The following is a 23,673-nucleotide window of genomic DNA, read 5'->3' on the forward strand; positions in this document are numbered from 1 at the left end:
GAGCCCTTAAGAGGGCTTCCCTGCTGGTGCAGTGGTTGAGAGTCCGCCTGCGGATGCAGGGGACACGGGTTCATGCCCCGGTCCGGGAAGATCCCACATGCTGCGGAGCGGCTGGGCCCGTGAGCCATGGCTGCTGAGCCTGCGCGTCCGGAGCCTGCGCTCCACGGGAGAGGCTGCAGCGGTGAGAGGCCCACGTACCGCAAAAAAAAAAAAAAAAAAAAAAAAAAAGAGGCTTTCAGAGTACTAAAGTCATATTGACTAAAGTAATCCAGTTTATTAGACTAATACTAATTATTAGTGCTGCAAAGACCTCCTAATGTTACATTTTTCTGAACATGCTTTTTTATATCTGCTTATAAAGTATCTTTTGGAGTTAAACATTCAGAATGCTAAGTTGTGTGACTTGGAAGAAAGCCTCTTGATCTCCCTCTGGGTTTCCTTCTCTGAAAAAGTGTGAGCAGGTATGAGCAGGCTGGGCCACCTACAGGCCAAGCTGGTCCATTTTCCTCCCAAGCCTGCTTCCTAGGCAGCAAGTTCTGGAGGAAGAGGAAACAGGTGCAGGTAGCTGTGGTTCCAAAGCCTGGGCAGATCTGATGCCCCTGCCCCTGGATTTCCTCGTGATTTCCCCACTTTCTCACATCCCCATGAGGGGCTGGGGACAAAGTAATGACAGAGGTAGTCTTCCCCCGCAATGTGGCCTTCCAGCTCTACAATTCTATGAATTCTTATCCTGCAAAACACCGACAGAACCATTGATAGCCCAGAGCCCTTGATGATCAAGCTAGTAACATTCCCTTCTTAAAGAATGAAAAGATCTCAGATTCTAAGAGAAGAACAAATGCTATCTGACTAATTCGAGGGTCCATGCCGAAGGCCTGACTTTTGGTGAGATTAACTTAAAATTAGGCCTCCAGCACGTGAGTTAACTGGAGCCCAACTTGCAAGGAGTCTAAGACTTAGTCCCAAACCCAGATAAGTTCTGCTTTACAGAGAAAAGGTAGGTGCCTTCCTTTTCTTTCTTTCTTTTCTTTTTTAATTAATTAATTCATTCATTTATTTTTGGCTGCATTGGGTCTTCATTGCTGTGTGCGGGCTTTCTCTAGTTGCAGTGAGCGGGGGCTACTCTTCGTAGCAGTGTGCGGGCTTCTCATTGTGGTGGCTTCTCTTGTCGTGGAGCACGGGCTCTAGGCACGCAGGCTTCAGTAGTTGTGGCACACGGGCTCAGTACTTGTGGCTCATGGGCTTAGTTGCTCCACAGCACGTGGGATCTTCCCGGACCAGGGTTCGAACCCGCATCCCCCGCATTGGCAGGCGGATTCTTAACCACTGCGCCACCAGGGAAGTCCCCAGGTGCCCTCTTAAAAACTGTTACAACCTAAGCTACACCTTCAAAACAAACATGTTATGGCCAACACGAATCCCTGGCAGAGGCCTTCCAATACCCCTTCTGCAGGTTCAACCCATTAGGTTCAAAATATAGAAGATTTTTTTTTTAGTTTCTTTTTATTTTGAATTGAAGTATAGTTAATTAAAGATGTGTTTGTTTCAAGTGTACAGCAAAGTGATTCAGTTACACACATACATATATATGCTTATTTAAAAATTAACAGCAGCAGCTACCTTATGTTGAGTGCTTATGTAGCAGGCATTATGCAAATCACCTTACACTCTCTCTCATTCATTGTACCTGACACAGGTTTGCTATTATTGCCATTTTACAGATAAGGAAACTGAGGCTCAGAAATGAACTGGTTGAGACAACTAGATAGTCACATGCAAAAGAATGAATTTGGACCCTATTTTACACCACATATAAAAATTAACTCAAAAGGAATCAAAGACCTAAATGTAAGCACCCAAAAAAGACAACAGGGGTAAATCTTCGTGACTTTGCACTCTAAGATATGATACCAAAACACAGCAACCAAAGAAAAAATTTAATAATTGGACTTCACCAGAATTAAAAAACCTCTATGCTTCAAAGGACACGCTCAAGAAAGTGCAAAGAACACCCACAGAAAATGAGAAAATATTTGCAATGATGTATCTCATAAGGGACTTGTATCTTATAAAATACATATATTATATGTATAAGAATATATAAGGAACTCTTATAATTCCATAATAAAAAGACCTTGAATAGACATTTCTCCAAAGAAGATATACAAATGGCCAAGAAGCACCTGAAAATATACTCGACATCTTTAGCCTCAGGGAAATACAAAACCACAATGTGATGCCACTTCACATCCACCAGGATGGCTGCAATAACATGGTGCAGCCACTTTGAAAACTGTCTGGCATTTCCTCCAAAAGATAAACAGAGTTGGCATGTGACCCTGCAATTCCATTCTAATTTCCAAGAAAAATTCAAACACATGTCCACGCAAAAAATCGTACATGAATGTTCACAGCAGCATTACTCATAATAACCAAAAGGCCGAAACAACCTAAATGTCCAGCAAATGATGAATGGATAAACAAAATGTGGTACATCCATATAATGGATTATTACTTAGCCAGGAAAAGGAATGAAGTACTGATATATGCTATACCATGGATAAAAATATCATGTTAAGTGAAAGAAGGCAGTCACACAAGACCACACACTATATGATTCCATTTATAGGAAGTGTCCAGAATAAGCAAATACACAGAGACAGAAAGTAGAGTAGTGGTTGCTTAAGGGGATTAGGGGATTGAGTGACAAGGTTTCTTCTGAGGTGATGAAAATGTTCTAAAATTGATTTTGGTTGGGGTTACACAACACTAAATATACTAAAAAACCATTGCGTTGTACGCTTTAAATGGATGATTTGTAATGGTATGTGAATTATAACTCAATAAAGTTGCTACCAAAAAAATAAATAAATTAAGATATTTAGCAGAGGAAAGAGGTTCACATCTGGTTCCATTCAAGTCCAGTACCCAGGCCCTGAACCTACCCTACACCGCCTTTCAAAGTACAAATGACAGCTCTCCAGGCACCTGTCTAAACCCACACTTTATTTAAACTCTTCCAACAAAGCAGCAAGGCACAGGACACATAGGATAATTGCCTTCAAATAGAACTAAAATAGCTTTTAGTTTTAAAAATATGTTTATTGTCAGATAGAAGAACAAAGGCATGTACTACACACATATATCATTATAATGCATAGTACAGCACATGCCTTGGCTCTTCTGATAATAATTTCAGTATAAGATATATTTTACAGCCTACCACATATCGTAAATATTATAATACAGACGATAATCCCAAGAGATGGCCACAAGAGAGGATCAGATCACATCCATGGAAACATGGAAGACATTTATTTCTACAGTAGAAAGAAACAAACATTCCCCCCTAAACACCGACTAAGATTACTTGTAGCTAAAACAAATAAATTCCCCAACATATAATCATCCTAGACATACCCAAAAGAAAGGGAGGAAAGTTTTAGGATGGTGTTACTTTTCTCCATCTTAATTAAAATGAGGACTTGTAATGGCCCATATGGGAAAATAATCCAAAAAAAGAGTGGATATAGGTATATGTATAACATTCACTCCACTGTACACCTGCAACTAACACAACACTGTAAACCAACTATACTCCAATAAAAATTTTTTAAAATTAAAATTAAAAAAATAAAATAAGGACTTGATATCCCAGATCTGAGGATAATTTCCAGTTTAGGGCTTTGCAATGCACACATTCCATTGTGGAAATCCATTTCTTTAGTGCTGAGGTCTGAAAGATGCCTTACAGCGGGCTACATCGTTAACTTTGGGAGAATGTATGCCTTGGGCCTCATTTTAAAAGCATTTAGTTACTAAAGTTTCCAAAGAGCCTTAAGACCGTGCAGCCATCCATCCTCTCTCCCAGGGACGGTAGGATCAGCCAACCCTTCTCTTTCTGACTCTAGGCCACTACCCCCACCTTGTGGCCACAACTAAACTGTGGGGGTCAGAGCTCCAAAGTCTCCTCAAGGAGCCTGTAAGCAAATACAAGATAGAAGCTACTTCCGTTATTGACAGCCATCACAGGGAAGGTGTTGACCAAGGGAAGTTCTTACAGTACCAACCACTGTGAAAATTTCACCTGGCCACTTGGTTAACTCTTGATTAACAAGTACCAGTAACGAGTTCTTGGTATGTCAGGGACTTAAACAAGAATCTTCCAAACTTTAATTTGAAAAGAACTGGCTATTGCCTACCCTGGAAATTAAACAGGTGAACTTTGGAACAAAATGCTTTAAGCTGGAGGCAGGGTTGGGGAGATGTGGGGGAGTTTTCTAAATTTAGAAATTGCATCTGAATTCCAAAGAGGATGGGTAAGAATAGATTACTCTGGATATGTGTAAAACAGCCAACCCTTGGAAATGAAACTTTTTTGTTCTTTAACCTAGAAGGAATGGAAAAATTTCCAAGGCCATTATTCATAGTCTTAGAAAACCCAGTGACGTTCCACCCTTTGATATAGGTAGATACAAGAATAACACAAAAACCAAAAGTCAGTCCAATTAGTTTAAAACAAACCCTGACTTCCTCTCAAGCCTGACATTCCCCTCACGGTTTCAGTCTCAAGTACAAATGATGAAATGAGAATGGTCCTGAGGGTGATTCAAGAACCAGTCAGCACGGACTAAGATGCACAGAAAGATCCTAAAATTGGGATAAATCAGACAACTCTGCATGAAGAGCTTGGCCAAATCATCAAAGTGGTAACTGGGATCCACATCGCAAAGAACTAGAAAATGTGAATACACTGAATTTGACATGGAAACCAGGTGGCAGTAGACTAAGGTCAGCCTCTTCTAACTTTGGGAAAAGAGCGTGGGGAAAAAGCACTAGGAGCTTCTGTCTGACACCCCAACTTGGAAGGACTGACAACGGTGGCCCACGATTCTGTGAGTTGGCAGATAAGCCTGGCCTCCTAAGGCAAGACCTGTGCTCAAATACCAACGTCTACCAAGGGCAGTGGCCAAAGAAACTCTGCACTATCACTTTCCGCCTTCTGTACCTGTTTAAGCTTGCCACGCCTGACTTTAGTTTGTGCTTCTCTGTTTGCAAATGGAAAACCTGGGCCCAGAGAAGTTAATGAAGTTAATGCGAGGTCACAAAACTCATTAGTGGCTGAACCAGGATGTGCAACTAAGTCTAGGACTCCATACCTGTATCAACAAATCTAGGTGGGAAAAGACAGGGTTCATATAAGGTTGCTAATAATTCAAAGACAAAAAATGCTAATTGTTCTGAAGAACCCTTGAAAGAAAAGTTTTAGTTCCATAGCCACACTGTCTCAGGAACTTTCACAGAAACGAGCCTGTGGTTAAAAACATATTCTTCCCCCTTTTGCAAAAGGAACCTAACATTTCCTGCCTATAAATCAGTACATCACAACGTATCTCCTGAAACTTTATTAATTGTGGTTAAGAAAAGCAAAATTGTGTGAAAGAGTGAGCAGGTGCTATGCAGATCTGCCAATGTGTACTTCAGAGAGGAAACCGCCACTGTGAGAAGAAAAAGTTGGAAAATATATTTCACTGACATTCCTCAGGACCTCTTAAAGCTTGAAAGAACAGCTGATGATATGAGAAATATATATATATATATATATATATATATATATATATATATATATATATAACTATAACGATCCTAAAAAGGGTACGGAGAGAACCATACATTTTTACCTGTTCTAACGTAAGCTGCTTAGAAATGGTATCGTTCTCCAGTTTCTTAATTTTCTTCATCAGTTTGTTGACCTGGAATTCCTGCTCCTGCTCGAGGTGCTGTTCTAGCTCAGCTTTCTCATGCTGCAACTGGAAAATGAAAAAACACAGATGTGGAAAGCAAGACACTCAAAGCCATGGGAACAATGGCTCCGAAAGCTAATTAAACCGAGTATATCATAAAAGTTACATTAGTCATTTCTGCTCATATGTCCAAGTGCACACCTAGTAACTTGCTCCTGATTCCTCTAACTTATAACCAAAAATTATAGTGCATAGTCAGAGGCACTTGATCTTAGTCAAAAGGCCAAGAAATGATAGGGCAAATATATCAGAGCATCAAACCATGATTAAACACTGATTTCCATTTTTAAGAACATATAAGTGGTTATCTCTGTAGGGAACAATTGGGGATGAGGAAAGGAAGAAAATTTACTTTCCAGCATATATATAACCCTTTGGTACTCTTAAATGTTTATACCATGAGCATAAAAATTATTAAAAAATAGAAATTTTGCAACTGTCAGTTTTTATTGAATGAATTACAGTTTACTTGCATTTATACAATGTGTGGAGAGAGGGAAGAGATGCTACAATCACAAAAAATACTTAGTAAGTTATTCTGAATGCTGTTTCCCAATGTACTAGTAAGCATGCTTGGCAAAAATAAGTACAAATAATTAACTTTCTGTAATGAGACCAAACATCACACCTCCTAAAAAACATCTTTCCTAAAAAACCAAAAGGCAAGGCCTCTTATTTATGAAATTAAAAGATAAGGTTATGGTGTTGCTGCAAAAGAAGTTTAAAAAAAAATGTACTCCAACCTTCAAAACCAAAAGAGAATAAAAGAAATTCAGTGGACACACAACGACTGGGGTTCTCATGAATCACTGTGCATTATTTCTCAAGTTCTCAGCTGGGAGGGGCTGTTGATTCATGGTAGGGGGTGAAGGGAATGAGAGCCACAGGGCCTGGTATTTTCAGAACCATGGGCAGATTAACCAAAAACTACTAAAAACAATGAAGCACACCTAGTTGGATTGCGGGGTCTAAGGTGACACCACTCCCTAATTCTACCTTCAAAACCATTTCCTCAGGCAGGCAGTGCGTCCCAGGCTCATCACATGCGTTAGGCAGGCATGATCACCCCTATTTCATATGTGACGTAACAGGTTACTGGACCAAGGTAATTCATCTGGAAGGTGGCAGAGCTTGGGGCCCAAACCCTGCTCTGAACTCTAAACCCGAGTTCTCCCACCGGGTCCTGAGCAAACCTCAGAGGGGCTGGCTTCACACTCCTCCATCCACAAGTGCCTAGTGCGCCCTTGGCATTCAGAAGGTCAAATGACTAAACGTAGAAAAGAGTGAGCCATATACACTCGCCCAGTGGAGGCTATGTCTCTTTGTAAACCCTGCACAAGGTGAGATGGACAACAGAGAGCTCAGTGGACCTGACGGACCTCAAAAGGCTACACCTGACCATCTCCACATTTGAAACAATTTCCATTGCTCTGAAAGCACCATACTTGGTGTTGAAAAAGAGAACAAAAAAAGTTAAAAATCTGACATCTTCTTCCAACACTGGAAATGTTGACTAAACAGATGCTGTTTTTGATACACAACTCCAAAAAAACTGGTCAGCCTTGCAGGGACCGAGAAAGAAAGCAGATGTGAAGAGGTGCTTACAGCGACAAGTCTATTTTTAGCTAACCCTTTAAAACTCAGTTTCTGCAAGGCCAAGCAGTAATTAAAAGAACTAAGAGTAAGGCACTGAGAATGAGAAGAGTTTCCAGCATTTCGGACACAAAGACCTCAGTGGGAAAAGCATCACTTACGAGGAAAAAATAGCAAAACACATACATCTTCAACTAATACCTGTATTCTATAAACATTACCTGTGTGGCATGTCTTCTACCTGAATGTATTATGTTAGAGGGAGTACAATCTATGGTTAAGACATTATCCTTGCCCTAAAATAGTTTATGAACACTAAGCTTAAATGATATCTACTGGTTTTAGAAAAACGAACTGTAGTCTTAAAACCTTTAAACCATTTGCATAGCTTTTAAAAAATATTAGCTGTGTTTTCCTCTAATATGTTTTCAATTGCTGTCTTTTTTATTTGAAAGAGCCCCCTTCCGCCTTTTTTTAGTGTTATGTTTCTGCCTTGAAGTAAATTAAAACAATAAAGGATGCAATCTAATGTTGAAAAATCTCTTGCCCCCCAAGCAGCAGTTGTCGCAGAATATCAATCTGAGCAAAGGTAAGGTTCTCATTGGCTTAGAGGAAAATACTCATATACAGACAGATGGCCTAACACCATCAATATCTGATTAGGTATTTCCTATAAGAATACAGATTCAACTAGTAATGAAATCTATAAAAAGCTCTCCATTTGAAAAGGCTTTTTCCTCTCAAGAGCCATACCCTAAGGAAAATTTGATGGTTAAGTGGTCGTTACCAGAACTCAAGAGAGGTCCCTGGGTTATGCTAACCCACTGGGAAAATGTCAAGCCATCCTGAGCTCTAACTCTGCCAAAGACACAGTTTTCATCATCCCCCAAAGACAGACCTGGAACAAATGGCTCTGCTGCCTGCTTTGTTCTGCCATCTCTCGGGTGACAAGCAATCTAGGGGAAGGGCATGGAGTTTCTGAACAGAATACTAGAAATAGAAAATCTGGTTCTTCCTTGGAACAAAGAAACCACCAATAAAAAGAAAAACACAGAGAAAAATACAGAAACAACCCCCGCCAAAGCAATTATGAGATGAGAATTAAGATGGGCAAGGAGAAGGGGGCAGAGCAGGGCAAGAGAACTTGAGGAACTAACAGCCATAGAGTTCGCCTCATAACAGTTTGCCTGAGAAAAATTCAGAAACTGTTTCTGTTTTAAATAGATACCATGTATATCCAAGCCATGTGGCCCCAATAGGACTGGAACCAACACCCTGAATCCACCTGCCTATTTAATTTTATTATTTTCTGCATTTGGCCGCACCTTACAGCATGCGGGATCTTAGTTCCCTCACCAGGGATCCAACCGTGCCCCCGTCAGGGGAAGCACGGCGTCCTAACCACTGGACCTCCAGGGAATTCCCTCCACCTGCCTATTTTAAAGCTGTCGCCCATGACACCATAAACAAAAACCCTAAAAGGGAGCCTGGTTTAGGCTGACCCAGGACCTATCAAAAGAACTAAACTCCAGTTTCATCTCTGAGTAGCATCTTCAACATGGGCATAAAATTCAAGACATGATTTTAAATTTCTAACCAAAGGTCTTAACGCTTTATGAACAATTTTTTTTTCTTTTTTTTTTCGGTATGCGGGCCTCTCACTGCTGTGGCCTCTCCCGTTGCGGAGCACAGGCTCTGGACGCGCAGACCCAGCAGCCATGGCTCACGGGCCCAGCCGCTCCGCGGCATGTGGGATCCTCCCAGACCGGGGCACAAACCCACGTCCTCTGCATCGGCAGGCAGACTCTCAACCACTGCGCCACCGGGGAAGCCCCTATGGACAATTTTTAATCTTTCAATTAGGTCAGAGATCCTGAGCTAGAACAAAAGTCATTCAATCTAAGAAGTAAATAGTCAAGCAAATTCTATTAATGTATTTGAAAAAAATTCATGTGTTTGCCTTCAAAATATCTAAAGCAAAATGCTTAAGCAGATTAAAATTTGTTTCCAAAATCAGAATTTTCTGTAACTACACTTCTTATAAAGTCAATCTCAAAGATTACGGAAGAGTTTTGGAACTCTTACCTGTGCAATATATTGTTAACATTAACAACAAAAAACCTTATAGAATGGAAATTATATAACCGATGATCCACTGGCAGCACATTTTCAATGGAATTAAGGTTATATAAATAAAGATTTGCATAAATAAGGATTAGCATGAAAAATATATTAACATAAGTGAAAAAGCTATAAGCAAAAATATAACTACAAACCTGTAAAATTCTAAGTACTCAAACATGAGCATTTTTTGACTGTATCCACTCACATATGGAGTCCCAAAGCCAATTTCCAGCTCATTAAAAAGCACAAGTATACAATTAAGTTGATCTAAAAATAGGCAAGCCTTAAGCATCAGTGAATTACCAATAATTGTCTTTCTCATAATTTACAAAAGCTTTCTGGAGCCACTTCAGTAAACCAGGCTTCTTACATCGGAGATTCAAGAACTCTTCACTGAATGGCTGGGCAAAATTCTCTCCAGCAGGTAAAGGCACCACCGCAGGTGCACATGGATGAGTCAGGCCACCCGCTCAGCACACAGCAGGTGTGCCAAATCCCAGGCTGGGCGAAGTATGTTTGCAAGTGTGTCTGGGCCTGTTGTCAATCCAGCCAGTGCCAAATGAGGCATGCCTTCTGGCCACCAGCCCCGGGACCCAGCTTTCTCAGTGCAACTTGAGGATAAACTCAAGATGCCCCCACCTCTGTTTTCACTAGTCAACACTAATCATTCTCTCTGTGTACGACCCACAGTTCTGCAACCAACGTGCCTGGTTTATTGACAACCACCAAGGACTAGAGCCATTTGCACTGGACCAAGTAAAGCCCACCATAGGACAGTGACCACATTAAGTCATTGGACTGTCAAAAACAATTACAGTAAATCCCCTACACACGAACCTTCAAGTTGCAAGCTTTCAAAGATGCGAATGTGCGTTCGACACATCCAATCACGTAAGTTAGTTCACATGTCTGGCATACATTGTCATGTGCGCGCACCCTCTGCGAGTGGTTGTGCTTTTGTGTACTTTATTGTAAGTACTATATAGAGTACAGTAGTACAGTATCTTTATTTCAAGCCCAGGATGTCCGGAAGCAAGTGTAAAAGCAGTAGTGATATACCTAGTACTACTGTACTTTTCAAGGTACTGAAGTGTAAGATTAAAAATGTTTTCTGGGCTTCCCTGGTGGCGCAGTGGTTGAGAATCTGCCTGCCGATGCAGGGGACTCGGGTTCGTGCCCTGGTCCGGGAAGATCCCACATGCCGCGGAGAGGCTGGGCCCGTGAGCCATGGCCGCTGAGCCTGCGCATCCGGAGCCTGTGCTCCGCAATGGGAGAGGCCACAACAGTGAGAGTCCCGCGTACCGCAAAAAAAAAAAAAAAAAAAAAAAAAAAAAAATTATTTTTTGTGTTTGTTTTTTATGTATTAATATTATTTGTGTGACAGTACTATATAGATGATTGCGTTAGTTGGGTACCTAGGCTAACTTTGTTGGACTAACGAACAAACTGGACTTACAGACGCGCTCTCGGAACAGAACTCGTTTGCATGTAGAGGACCTACTGTATCATGCAGTTAACATGGCCTTTGAGAAAAAAGTTCAGAACTCTCTCTCACAACACTGAGTCTCTTAACCAACTCTGAGCCGTTCTGCTGAGCAGAAAGCCTGCCTCCCACCTCAAACTCAGTGCCTCATCACTAAATGCCTCCTGGGCCCACACTTATGCCCACCTCCTTCCCCCTTCTGTTATTCTCATTCAACACATACCTCATCGGTTACCAAATGGCATTAAGTCAGCCCCCAGAACGGCTGTCAAATATACCCTGTGCTTTCTGTGCTCTTGTTCAAGTCTTTTATTCCTTTTCACCAGGCCACCGCCAAAGCCTCCTAATGGATGCCCCCAGGTCCAGTGTAGATCACGCTAGACTAAACTAATAGAGTTTTCTATTCACTCAACACCTTGCTCAAAACCTTGCAATGGCTCCCTACTACCTGCAGAGTAAGTCCAAACTCACTGGTATGACGTTCAACTCCTCCCACGATCCAGTCCCCGTGCAAGTTTCCCATGGTTTCCTCATGCTACTTTCACACTTAGCCCAAGAGACAGTCTAAGGTTTATAAACATCAGTGCCTTCAGGGTCCAGGCATCTGGCAAACAAAGAATGATGGGTCTCAGCACAGAGAGTGGTGGTAACTGCGGTTAGAGGCACAGCTCTTGTCTTCTTCTAAAGACTCTTTCCCTGAAAAAACACATTTAAGAAAATGAAGCCTATCATCCCAGGCAAACGTGTCTGCAGACCACTCCAGCCCAGGGGCTTCCAGACTGCAAGCCCCACTGGTCACACAGGACTATGCTAACACAAGCTGCTGCACCCCGAGCCCACAGCCCTGGTCACACTGCCCTCTGCCTAGGGTACCTGGACCCTTCCCTCCAACTTTCTGAAACTCCCACAGCTCCTTCCCATACGCCCTCAGCATCATGTATACTCCCCGCTCTTCAGGCTGGGATGAGCGCAGTGTGCTTCCGGTGCATCTCCACGTCTTGTTCATGGTGGTTTCATATCCTTTCTATGAGTTACTTCAAAAAGCAGCTAATACGTCAAGGCACTAGTTACTATGTAGCAAGCACTTCATGCACATCAATGCACTTAATATTCCTAACTCTGTGGTAGATACTACCATCTGCATTTTGCACATTATGAAGCCACAGCTTCGGGAAATGAGGTAAGCTGCCCAGAGCCACACAGCTGGTAACAGGTAGATCCTGGCTTAAAATACAGGCTTCTGGCTTCAAAGCCTTTATTCTTATCCCTGACGTGTGCTGCCACCCTTGAGCACCTGGGTGCACTCTCAATCACCCTTACAGCACTGTGAGCTCTATGAACAGCAGTGACCAGGACTTGCTCAACTCTACCCCAGAGCATCTAGAAAAATGTCTTATCTATGCAAATACTGACTGGATGAATGGTAATGACCTCACTTCCTACAGACTCTTTCCCCCTAGATTAAGCCTCAGGATGAGCAAAATAACCAGGCAAGTAGAAAGGATACCACTGGCGTATATTAATATATTTATTTATATATATATATATATATATATATATATATATATATATATATATATGGCTCCAAATCAAGAAATAAAACATCGCCAGCACCCCAAAGCCCAGTGCATCCCTTCCAGATCACACCCTCTATCCCCTAGAGGTAACTGCTCTCCTGATTCTTATGGTATTCACTTCTTTGCACCTTTTACCTTACAAGACTTTACTATTACTTCTAAACATTAGTTTTTGTTTGATTTTATATTCTTTTTTGTCTAGCACCTTCTGCTAAATGAATTTGTGATTTCATTCACCCCTGTTATTGAGTATAACTGAGGTGTGTATTTTTATTACCTGATAATATCCCATTGGATGAGTATATCAAAATTTATCCACTCTACAGATGATGGGTATTTAGGTCATTTCTAGTTTTTCACTATTATGAACAATGTCACAAAGAACATTCTTCTACACATCTGGTGCACGCGTGCAAACATTATAAGATATACCTAGGGGTGGAACTGCTGGGTTAAAGACAATGAATATTTCCAGCTTCATTAGGTAATGCCAAATTATTTTTTAAATGGTTGAAACTATTTCCATTCTCTGACAGTGTGCATGGGGATTCTCTAGTAATATCTTTCTTTCTGTGGTTTATTTCACCTTTCCTGATTACTAATTGGGTTGTGTACCCTTCCATATGGTTACTGGACGTTTAGCTACTTGTTTATATGAAAAGCCAGTTCAAGTCTCTAGCCATTTCTCTTTGGGGTTGTCTGTTTTTCTTGCTGATTTGTAGTTTTGTGTTGGTTACATATGTTGAAAAAACCTTCCTCCATTCTGTGGCTTGTCCTTGCATTCTCTCTACGTGATTTCCTGTGTCTTCGGTCTTCTTCTCCAGGCATTAATTAATTAATAAAAACACTCCCAAATTTATATCTTTAGCCCACACTTCTCTTGTTGAGAGAACCTGCCTATTTGTTACTTACATTTGGATGTCTAGACATCTCAACTGCACTTCTGACCTTGCCACTCCAAGTCTATTCCACTTGCCATCTTTTCCACCTTAAATGGTGGGAAAGAACTCTATTCTTCCAGTCATTGAGGCCAAAACCAAAGTCTTCCATGATCCTGTCTTTGACTCACACCCACTTCATTTTTTTTTTTTTTTTTTTTTTTTGCGGTACGCGGGCCTCTCACCGTTGTGGCCTCTCCCGTTGCGGAGCACAGGCTCCAGACACGCAGGCTCAGTGGCCATGGCTCACGGGCCCAGCTGCTCCGCGGCATGTGGGAACTTCCCAGACCAGGGCATGAACCCGTTTCCCCTGCATCGGCAGGCGGACTCCCAACCACTGCGCCACCAGGGAAGCCCTCACACCCACTTCTAATCTCTCCTAAAATCCTGTAGGATAGTCCCTCAAAATGCACCCAAAATTCAATAAAATCTTAATTGTAGGTGAAACTTGTGGCCTAGGGTGATGGTACCTTCCCCCAGAAAATTCCATTTTCTTCTCCCAGGCACCAGAAGTCTGGGTCTACCTTAAGCCAAAACGAAAGCTAGCTCTCTAGCTCACCCAGATGATGCAAAACTGGTTCACTCTTGTCCTGAGTGTGTAGCTCTTCATGATTCCAGCTTAAAGTGGGGCTGACTTTTCTTTGTCCTCACCTTTGGCCAGCCCCGAGCACTGACTTCTGTAACCCCAGCTGCACACAACTGTCAAAAGCACAATTCAGTTTCTTGGCTGTTCTGTAACGAATAAATAGCAAATGTGCTCAGGACAAAAGGAGCCTTGGGTGCTGGGTCTCCTCTCAATTCCTACCCTCCCCAGATCTCCAACAGTTCTTCACGATCTCGTTAGTTCTTTCACTTATCCTCGGTGAGGTTTGCCTGAACTGTCAAACCTGTCATTTTCTAAAGGGAAAGGCGTATATAACTTTTGCAAGGGAAAAAAATAGGTAGGCCCTTCCAGAAAATTAATTATTTTTTAAATGTTATTTTCTTGTCAGCATCCTCAACACCAAGGACAAGCTCTCACCTCTGAGCGGAGGGCTCCAGTACATGGGGCTTCCCGTCCACTCACAATACCTAAGGGGCTAAGTCTGAGTTTCCTAGATTCCCAGTAGCATCATGCTGCTTAAAGCATTAACACCTTTAAAGAAATCTGGTTAGGAGGGAGGTTTAAAAAAGATGCTCCACAAATAAGATAAAGAAGTCCTTTAGGCTCTAGAGTTAACCTGCAAAAAAAAATCCATTTCGTAAAAACTAGCCTTTTCTTCTTTGAGGAATAGAGAGTATTTAGCCCAAAGAAAGAATTCATTCTAAGCTGAGACCTTACTGTAAATTAAAATAAAAAGCCCCATCTTTCTTATCCAGTTTATGAATAAACAGGAAAAAGGAAAGTAAAGATAATTAGCAGCAGGATATAACTCTGTATTTTAAGGTAATTACTAACTGGGCTGAGTGTAAACTGTTTTGAAAATGAAAAAAAATTTACCCAAGAAATGCAAAATGTTGCAACATTTATAACTGTGAAGTTTTGAAATCATTTGAAAAGTGTTTCCAGTGATAGCTCAAGTCCATCTACAGTGGAGCCAAGTATCCTTCAAACACCAAGATTCACCTTTTCAATTAGAAATAACAATGCTTACCCCTACCTCAGTGAAGAAAGCAACCTCTCACTCCAGCTTCACCTCATTATTTTTAATTTCCTTTTCCTTCTACCTTTATTTCCTACCCGCGCTTTCCCGTATTTTGTCAAAGAAGTCAGCCTGGGAGGCTTCTAAGCCCTTGCCCTTGCCCTTGCCCTTACACTTTGGGGAGGCTGGCACATTAACTCTGGCCGTAACAACAACACACATGCACACACTTTGAAAAAAAACTCAGTGATTTCTGAAGACTAAAGAACTGCATCAAATTTAGTGTATTTTCTAATCACAATGAAAATTATGTTAGACTGAGAGATTTCTGGCATGCTGCTAACAGGGAAGTTTTGGCTTATAATATGCCCTCTGGTGGTTGCAGCATTTAAAATGCAATGAAAACATCCCAGAAGCCCTTTGCAGATGTATTGTGAACACAATGTATAAGCCCCTTGAAAAGAAAAAAGAACACACAAAGCTGAGGTTCAGATAATTTGGAATGAAAAACAACAACAACAAGAAAACCCAACTTTGCCCCAAATGTTCTGTTAGCTATTAGGTAATAGCCAATTTTTCTGCTCAGCATTAATAGCCCTGAAAAACTAAAAGCCAAGAGGGCCACTCATTGGTCGAGCCAGCTTAATGAAGAACATATTTCAAGGTCTCTTCTCCCCTGCCATCAGGGAACACGTTTTCACCTGAATGGATGCAATGGCGGTGTTAGCCTTGGTGCCTTTAAAATGAACTAAACAGAGTTTCATACATATTTATCACCCTGACATGTGATTTTGCTGCCTGAACAAACAAAATCACTGCACTGCCGTCTTAGTGACTTGGAGAACTTTAAGTAAAAAAAAAGGGAGCCTCACGGATGGACCTGGAGTCTGTCATATAGACTGAAGTAAGTCAGAAAGAGAAAAACAAATACCATATGCTAACACACATATATGGAATCTAAAACAACGGTACTGATGAACCTAGTGGCCGGACAGGAATAAAGACACAGACGTAGAGAATGGGCTTGAGGACACAGGGGAAGCTGCGACGAAGTGAGAGAATAGAATTGATATATATACACTACCAAAAGTAAAATAGATGGCTAGTGGGAAGCAGCCGCATAGCACAGGGAGATCAGCTCGGTGCTTTGTGATGACATAGAGTCGGGGGACAGGGAGGGTGGGAGGGAGACGCAAGAGGGAGGGGATATGGGGATATATGTAGACATATAGCTGATTCACTTTGTTATAAAGCAGAAACTAACACACCATTGTAAAGCAATTATACTCCAATAAAGATATTAAAAAAAAAAAGGCAGCCTCAGATTCTGGTGTACAGGCTTGAGAAGGGAACTGGGGGTCTACACTCACTTCTAATGCCTGAGGACACTCTGGCCCAGAGACACAGCCTTACAGAGGGGCTAGGGAAGTGCACGCTGCAGAAAAATCCTACATCCATTCACTTGGTATTGGAAGAAGAAACTACTTCTCCAGACTGAGAGGAGGAGAGGGAGAAGGAAAATGAAGGTAAGCCTTTGCCTACATGAATAGGCAGATTTGGGGACTTACTGAAATCCTTCCTCTCAGTTTCACTCTGAACTGCTCGGCAATACATCATTTGGTATTGGCAGCTTCAGCAGTGGTTTTTGCCCACAACTTCCTTCCTTCCCTCCATATATCATCTTTCCATAGATGCTAGGAAACTGCAACTGCTTTAATTCCAGGAGGCATTTTCACCTCAGGGAGCAAGTCAATAATAGTAAAAATAAGCCATGCCACTTAACAAGAAATCCAGGAAACCTTTATTCGTAAGTGCTTTCAACCATCAATAAGAATGTGCCTCCCCCATAAGAAAATGAATACAAGAATTTCTATTATAGCTATAATGGCATTATTTTCTGAGGACCAGATCCAATTTCAAGTGTGAATCAAAAGAACAAAACTAAAAACCTATCTGTTATTTTAAGGTCTAAAATTTGCATACTGGATTAGAGTGAAAAGATTCAGAGATACATATAATACCTAGTACTCTTATCTCACTCCTGTTCCAGCCTTTTAAAAAAAGATTTAAAAAAATATTCATTACCTTTTGGCAGTGGTATTGGTTGAGAAGAGTGTAGACCACAACTGAACAGGGCTTCCCAAGAGCAGGAAGTGAACCTGATGCCTTGGGCTTACAAAAAACTGAGGAGAAAATCCACGAGTGCTAAAACCACTATCAATCTCAGCAACAACAGATATTCCAGTTGGCACTGGTGATGGGTGGTTGGTGGGTAACAGTTAGGCGGTGGAATTAAGGATTTTTTTTTTTAAGTTTTAAGACTGAGGGGCCAATGGAATGAATCATATCAAGAGTGACAAGACAGTTAAGCCAATCATTAGAGCATTCTGTTTATGCTAGCTCTTAATGATTTGGGCAGTCCAGAATCTTCCATCACTGCAAAATGAGCCTGATTTTGCAAGGAGCTCCCGTGCATTGCTGTCCATGACAAACAGATGCAACTATGATAGTGAAACCAAGTAGGACCCTTCAGGGCCTTACCAGGGAGAGATCTCCATCCTACCCCCGTCCCTGCTGCAACCCCTGCCCCTTGGTTTGTAGCAAAGCTTTAGCCTCCTTGGCCTTCTCTGAGTTCCAAAGAGCAAATTTAATCAGAGAAGTGAGAAAACAGTCAAGCAAGACAGAATAATAATAGTTTAGCCATAAAACAAAGTCAAGGACCTTTAGTTCCTCTTCAAGGGCTATAAATAATATCCTAAGCCATATCCTTGAATTGTTTTACAGATACTAAAACCCCCACCAGGTAGAAGAAGTTAGCTGCATGCTGACCACCAGCACACATAGACCCCAGACCGGTTGGAACCAGAAGGTTGATGACTGAGATTCCTGAAACATCACCATTACCTCGCCATCAACCAATCAGGGAATTGTGCACGAGCTGATCATGCACCTTGTAACCCTCTTCCCTCACATTGTCTTTAAAAACCCTTCCCTAAAAGCCATCGGGGAGTTCAGGTCTTTTGAGCATAAGCTGCCTGTTCTCCTCGCTTGGTGCCCTGCAATAAACGCTGTACTTTCCTTCACCACAATCCGGTATCAGTGGACTAGCTTTTTTGCGCATCAGGTAAGCAGACTAAAGTTTGGTTCAGTAGCAACTGCAGGACTGTGAGCTCTAGAAGTCGGTGACACAGAAGGAGGTTTCAAAAGGTTAAGGACAAAACAGGCATCAGAATTTTTAAATTTCCTTTTTAGGAAGTAAGATATTTTCCGATTGCAAAAGTAACGCACATTGCTTTCTACAAAATGAGAAGGAAAGGAGCATAAGAAAATTAACATGGGCGGGTGGTGGTGGTGGGATGAACTGGGAGATTGGGATTGACACCTATACACTAATATGTATAAAATAGATAACTAATAAAAACCTGCTGTATAAAAAAGTTTTATAGACCAAAAAAAAAAAAAAGAAAATTAACATAACCTATAAGCTCAGCACCCAAGTATAATTAGAGCTAACATTTCAGAGAATAGCCTTTTAGACTTTTTTTCTAACATAAATATTATATATCAAATTCTTCTGAAGAGTTTGCTCATAAAACATTTCTTATAAATTTTAATTACAGGGCCTCCCTGGTGGCGCAGTGGTTGAGAGTCCGCCTGCCGATGCAGGGGATACGGGTTCGTGCCCCGGTCTGGGAGGATCCCATGTGCCGCGGAGCGGCTGGGCCCGTGAGCCATGGCCGCTGGGCCTGCGCATCCGGAGCCTGTGCTCCGCAACGGGAGAGGCCACAACAGTGAGAGGCCCGCATACTGCAAAAAGGAAAAAAAAAAAAAAAAAAAAAAAAAAATTTTAATTACAAATTATGATTAAACTAAAACCTCTCTTCAAGGCATTCCAGGGCTGAATTTAGTTCTAATGTAGGCTTGGCATTAGACTAGAAGGCTCTTTTTCAGACAATTTTCACCAATCAGGTCAATCAATCCCATGGTCTGGGCTCAGAAGGATGCAGATCTTTCAGACAAGAGTGTTCATAAAATCAAGGTAACTATCTTGCAGATATATACAAAAACAAGGGAGGAAAGCTGCAGGCTTTTGTGTGTGTGTGTTTTTGTGTTTGTTTCAGACGGGCTTAACATATTTGGAGACATTTAAGCTATCTTCCAAACTTGACCTTCTAAAAGGGCAAAGGGATTTCCACTCATCTACACTTAAATAAACCTGATTCAGTTTTTTTTTTTTTTTTTTTTTTTTTTTTTTTTTTTTTTTTTTTTTTTTGCGGTAGGCGGGCCTCTCACTGTTGTGGCCTCTCCCCTTGCAGAGCACAGGCTCCGGACGCGCAGGCTCAGCAGCCATGGCTCACGGGCCCAGCCGCTCCGCGGCATGTGGGATCTTCCCAGACCGGGGCACGAACCCGTGTTCCCTGCATCGGCAGGCGGACTCTCAACCACTGCGCCACCAGGGAAGCCCAACTGATTCAGTTTTTAAACGTATTAGATACCACCTCTATCATACCAGATGGGAAGGGATGTATCTCCTCTACAGTAATAATCTCTTTTTGCTCTCAGGACCAAAGAATTCCTTTGAAATGCACATAAAAGCACTGTTCAATCACTATCGGAGACAATAGCCATAGAACAAATGACAAAACCAAAATTGTTTCATAAATAGCCTCTAAGCAGCCTTTGGGTGAAAAATGCTAAACACTTCCCTGGTGAACAGGTCAATTTACTTCTTTGTCCATCAGTGTCACCTGCAACACAGGTTCTCTTATTAGGCTATCGTAACAAGGTCTTATCCAGAAGCAAGCATCCTAGAGAGTCTCAATGAAGTAATTACACAGTTGGAAAAGTCTACTGATACCAATTACTCTAAAAATCTTCCAGATGGAGATTAGTTCTACCATACTGGGTGGCAGAAGATGTGAGCCTTCAACAAAGGACAGGCCGAAATCCTTCAGGAAAGCCTGGGGGATGGGTACAGTAGGCCTACAGCTCTTCTTCCCTGCATCTATACAACATCCCTCCAACTGGCCAACGGTAAGAGGGATTCTCAGGTATTTACCACAAAATGGCATGCTGTGATATCTGGTGTCTAAAGTGAGAGATCACCTACCATGCCACAGAATAGACATAGCTCTAGAACTTGCCAGAGACCTCAACCTCAAACTACCTGCCAACCATTTCCTTTCAAAAGGAAGAACCAGGAGTGGGGAATGAGGAGTTATTTTTTAATGGGTTCAGAGTTTCAGTTTGAAAAAGTTCTGGGGATGGATGGTGTTGATTGTTGCACAACAATGTGAATGTACAATCCTTAATGCCACTGAATTATACACTCAAAAATGGTTGAGAAGGCAAATTTTGTTTTGTTTGTTTATGTTTTTATATTTTACTACAAAAACAAAAAATATATATGGCGTAAGAACCAAGCTGAGATTCATGAGAGATTGCCTCAGAGACATGTTGACCATCCATTTGTCCAGATTCGACAGGTGAGACCACCGACGAGCTACAGACCCACCTAGAGCTCCCGAAACAATAGACTCACACCCTCGTACCGGACACTTTGTTTTGACTGAGGGCAAACATAAGACCCGGCCATGTGAAGACAAGCGCTCCACATGACAGACTACTTTGGGCAAGAACAGTTTCTTGTGTTGTTCAGTTTTGTTTATGATTCAGTATCTTTAGAAAGATCCATGCCCCTCAAAAAAATTTAAGTTTTTAATATATGAAAATTTTTTTCTCTTGACCAAGTAAAACTATTTCTTTTAATGTAAGAATTGTGAAAAAAATCACTATGGTTTTCCAAGTTATAGCTTTATTTATAGGATGCTCAGAGCTTAAATTTTAAGTTCAAACATCCTTATGCCAAGTATATTTCTATAACTAACCTCCTTTTCGTTGCACATGTCTCTTGTGCTTTCACTCTATTCAGCAGCTTATTTTAAGGGACATCCATGTCCTTGGAAAGTAGGTGGGTCATGATAATAAGTGAATGAGAGATTAGTTATAAACGACACACTACAGACCACTCACAATGAAAATGAGTCTTTACAGAGAGAAGGAGTATAATCTGGCTAGGTTTTGACTGCTTTATAATATACTTTAATCAGACTCCAAATACCAACGACTATGAAAGTTGAAAACCAAAAAATGTTTCTTGAAGTGTTAAAAATTAGGACACCTGATTACACACTAAACTCAGAAAAGCAAACCATAATCGATCGCATCCCTATATTTCTAGAAGCAACATGCAGAATAATTCGTCTAATGCCGCCAAGGTGAGGTAGAGTCAAAGGTCAAACTAACCTTCTTCCTCGTTTTTTGCCTAAATCAGGATACACAGGAATAAAGAAAAAGTTTCAATGCAGAAATTTCACCATAAATCTCTGCTAGACAATAATGCCTGGGTACCTCTATCCTTCACATTCCATCAGCTACCATATAAATCAAATTTTGTACAAGACTGCAATGGTATCTTTATTCAGTAATTAGGTAGGAAAATGAGAAGAAAAGAAAGATGGGGTAAAAGTTGTCTGGACCATTGCATGGTCTTAACACTAAGGTTTCTGGTCTTCTCTTCTAACATTTTATATGTTAGAAGGTAAGAGAAGAATTTAGGAAGTTTTTTAAAAGCCCCAAATATCCTTTTGTTGTAATCTCACGAAAATATGTATTTCAATCAAATTAATGAGTGAAATTGTTAGTAATACCAGTGACTAGAAAATACAAGGAAGTATTCCTACCTTTTACAGCCATCTGACAAAATGGTAATAGTGGTCCTCCTCGGAAAATTTTATACCTGCCCACTATTTTGGACACGCTTTGTTAAATAATGAAAACTCAATGTCCTACTGATTCTCAAGTTCATATTAAATAAACCGCAAAATATTTGCCCTAAACAAATTTTACTTTGGTACTTTACTAGTAAGCTTCGAGGAAAACCAAACCAAACCAAACCAAACAGGAAGGGGAGGAGGAGAATCTCTGAACTAGAAAAAGCAAAACGTCTATATGTTTTGTGTGTTGTCTTCTATACACCATTAGTGATAAATGTTAAGTTTCAACATTTGTTATTTGTTCAGTAACATATTACTCACCCATTTGAACAGGATTGTGTAAAATTTTAACTATCACAGATACATATCTTTTTCTCCCCCCAAACTGACATTTCCCTTTGTGTCCTCACATATTCGTGCAAAAGACCCACTTCTGCTTGCCAAAAATGTTTATGTATTCATTACAGATTCAACATTAAAGGAAAAGAAATCTCATATTTGGTGTTAATCCTCATAATTCCAAAATACTGCTTACGGCATTTACTCCTACGCTAAGGCCTCAGGCTTATCAGCAATTCCTTGAAATGCTCAGGGTATAAAATATCTTACCTGACCTAAGCAGATGAGCTATTAGGAACCACAGAACCGCAGTGCTGAGTATTACACTACTGCCATCTTTACTAGGTAGTTTTAATCTCTAAAGAATTTGAGCTATAACCTCATCAGCAAATGTTTCAAGCAAAGTGCTGTATCAAAGTCATTTTTTTCCTAGAGTAGAAAACAGGGAAGGGAAGCATGAGAAGATGAGAGGCAGGGAAGATGAGAGGGGAGAAAAGGTAATTTACCTGCATCAATTTTCTGGAGAGCTCATTAGTGAGGAACTCTTCTTCCTTCTCGTAATTTACAGCAAGGGTTTCTTTCTCCTTCTGCAAAGCCTGAATTTTCTTGAATAAAGTGTTACTGATGAATTCTTCTTCCTGCTCAGCCCGGGCTTGCTGTTAAAATAAAAAAGAGCACAAAAAAATATGTTAAGGAAACAGGAATTTACTAATTGAAATATAGTTCTTATTTCCAGAGAGGGCACCCATTTTAATTAGAGCTCTATTTTTAACTGTGAACCAGTATACCCCAAGAAGCACAAAACAGAGGAACTCAGTAGCAACCATAAAAGTATATCTGTTACCCCAAAGGGCCTCCCTGTATTATGCATGGCCCCTCTTCTTAAAGAGATATTACAAAGAAATTAACAAAGATTGTTTTGCAATTTTTAGAAGCCATCCCAAGTCAATCACCAGAATACAGAAAGCTTCTTCTCGTATAGGGCAGATGGGTCCAGTGCTGGGGTAGATGCATCGATTCATGACAACTCTCTACAACTCTCTGCATCCCAAAGGTTCAGAGTTAAAATATCTAGGCAACATTTTTACTGAAGCAGAAAAGTACCTCTCGCTTAAAAGTGAAATCGTAAAATCATGTCATCTCTTTAAGATGTTACTAAAAGGGTTTCAAAATGCAATTTAAAAAGCAATACAGATAGATATAGATTAATTTACATGTTCATTGAATAGTTGCTGGAAGGAAACACAGCAAACGGCTAAAAAGTAGTTAACTGGAAAGCAGCAAGAATCCAGGGAGTGAAGGGTAAGGATGGATGAGAGTGTCATTTTTCACTTATTTATTTCCCTACTGGGAATTTTCTGGAGGTGAGGGCACGGACAGGCATTACTGAGCATTAAAAACAGAAGAAAAGGGAGTC

At 40.9% G+C, this 23,673-nt stretch overlaps 1 protein-coding gene across 2 annotated transcripts in view; it reads right to left on the reverse strand.

Moving 5' to 3' along the window:
* CCDC6 (coiled-coil domain containing 6) overlaps positions 1-23,673 on the reverse strand; it is a 118,815-nt gene that overhangs the window by 45,100 nt on the left and 50,042 nt on the right. For both annotated transcript variants that reach the window (XM_081241281.1, XM_081241280.1), the window contains exons 2-3: positions 22,763-22,912; positions 5,682-5,810 (exon numbers count right to left, since the gene is read on the reverse strand). In XM_081241281.1, the coding sequence (XP_081097407.1) occupies positions 5,682-5,810; positions 22,763-22,912 (279 nt within the window). The remainder of the gene's footprint in view (positions 1-5,681; positions 5,811-22,762; positions 22,913-23,673) is intronic.

The sequence above is a fragment of the Mesoplodon bidens genome (assembly GCF_964165515.1).
Source record: "Mesoplodon bidens genome assembly, chromosome: 1".
Lineage (NCBI taxonomy): Eukaryota > Metazoa > Chordata > Mammalia > Artiodactyla > Ziphiidae > Mesoplodon > Mesoplodon bidens.